A 1,950-nucleotide genomic window follows, 5' to 3' on the forward strand; every position below is an offset into this window, starting at 1 on the left:
CCGCATATCTCCCAATCTCTTCCAGCCGAGTCCGGCCCACATCTCACCATATCTCCCAGTACCTCCCCTTACCTCCCCGTACCCCCCCCTCTCCCCATCCTCACCTCCCCATGCCTCCCCATACCTCCCCCGATCTCCCCCTCACCTTCCCCCAGACCTCCCCCTGTCCCCCGTTATCTCCACCCACCTCCCCCGATCTCCCCCTATCTCCCACCCCCACGAGGCGGCGTGGCAGACGCGGTACGCCGGGAAGAAGATGCCGTACGGAAAGTGAGAGAAGAGCCACTCGGGCGCGAGAAGCAGCGACGCGGCGGGCGCCTAAGCAGTAGAAGAACCAGACGATCACTTCCTTGAGACACGCACAGCTGCAGCGGCGACGCGGCGGGCGCAGAGGCGTTGCCGGGCACGCGGAGCGGGGCGGCGGAGACGGCGCCCCACGAGTCCATCTTGCACAGGTGGACGACCTTGTCGAGGCTATGGTCTGGCTTGAGCGAGACGAGCCTGCGAGATATGGGGAGATATGGGGAGAGATGGTCTGCATTGACCGAGACGAGTCAGCGAGATATGGGGAGATATGGGGAGATGTGGTCTGGCGTGAGCGAGACGCGCCTGCGAGATATGGGGAGATATGGGGAGATATGGGGAGATATGGTCTGGCGTGAGCGAGACGAGCCTGCGAGATATGGGGAGATATGGGGAGATATGGTCTGGCGTGAGCGAGACGAGCCTGCGAGATATGGGGAGATATGGGGAGATGTGGTCTGGCGTGAGCGAGACGCGCCTGCGTGCGGAACACACCGACGTCCGGGGGCGGGAAGGCGGGACTGTGCAGACTACGGGGAGAGATGGGGAGAGATGGGGAGAGATGGGGAGAGACGGTGAGGTATGGGGAGAGATGGGGAGAGATTCCGCTTCTAAAGGGACGAGCCGCTGGCGCGCCGGCGCGACATCGCCCTGCTGCTGCTTGCGCGTCCATCGGCCGTCCTGCATGGGTTCGGGTACCGGGTTGGTAGGGTAGGATTCGCGCGCGGCTGCGCTTGCGCGTCCCTCTCGGCCGTCCTGCATCCGCTTGGCCGCCTCCTGCGACCCCTTGTCTTTCTTGAAGCGGGCCTCGTAGAACTCGACGCCGGCCGCAAACGTGGGGGCGCCGTTGAGAGACGACGCGATGATGTCGTTCAGGTTGGCCTACCTCGCCGGCGTAGGAATGGGACGAGTGGGGAGAATGAGAGTGCGAAGAGAGGGAGAAGAATGGGGTGAGAGTCTTCAAGCACGGCTGATACACTCATCACAACAAGAGTGACTCAGGCTGGCCTGCTCGTCGGCATTCGCAAAATGCGGCGGCGTCGACCAGCCCGAGGAGGGGAGCTCCTTGACGGACTCTGGCCGATAGGTGAACCGGTCGATGCGCCGGTTGAGCTCCTCGAGCACCCACGCCTAGGGTTCGGGTGCCGTGGGGGTAGGGGATGGGTTCGGGCACCGTGGGGGTAGGGGAGGCGAGCTCGATCGCCGCGCTGTCGCCGGGCGCCACATTCTGCACGTACAGAATGCCTAACGCGTGTTGAACGCTCCGAGTCGGCTAGGCGTTCGTACTTAGCCCCCCTCTGCGCCCACAGGAGGCCGGCGTTGGCGAAGGGGTTGTCGGCCTGAACGACGATGGCGTGGTCGCGGTAGACCGTCTTGAGGACGGGGTAAGGGTTGGCGAACCTGTGGACAAGACTTCATCACTGGAGCACGAACCGCGGTAGACCGTCTTGAGGACGGGGTAAGGGTTGGGGGCGGGGCGGGCCGTGCCGACGGGGCGGTAGCGAGAGGGCGGCCGGCCGGCGGTGCGTGGCCGGCGGGCGAGGTTGGGGAGCTGAGGTGAGGGAGCGGAGGTGAGAGAGCCTGCGGGAGGAGGAGTGTCTAGGAAGTGTCTAGGAAGCGTCGAACCAGATCGTGTCCGCGTCGAGA

At 64.8% G+C, this 1,950-nt stretch overlaps 1 protein-coding gene across 1 annotated transcript in view; it reads right to left on the minus strand.

Annotated features, from left to right (window-relative positions):
* EMIHUDRAFT_442280 (hypothetical protein) overlaps positions 1–1,185 on the minus strand; it is a gene marked incomplete at its 3' end in the record, with an annotated part of 2,716 nt that extends 1,531 nt beyond the window's left edge. The window contains exons 1-4 of the mRNA XM_005783675.1: positions 1,060–1,185; positions 922–984; positions 390–502; positions 208–318 (exon numbers count right to left, since the gene is read on the minus strand). Of these exons, the coding sequence (XP_005783732.1) occupies positions 208–318; positions 390–502; positions 922–976 (279 nt within the window). The remainder of the gene's footprint in view (positions 1–207; positions 319–389; positions 503–921; positions 985–1,059) is intronic.
* Positions 1,186–1,950: the final 765 nt, after the last annotated feature.

This window comes from Emiliania huxleyi (genome assembly GCF_000372725.1).
Source record: "Emiliania huxleyi CCMP1516 chromosome Unknown EMIHUscaffold_178, whole genome shotgun sequence".
NCBI classification, from domain to species: domain Eukaryota; phylum Haptophyta; order Isochrysidales; family Noelaerhabdaceae; genus Emiliania; species Emiliania huxleyi.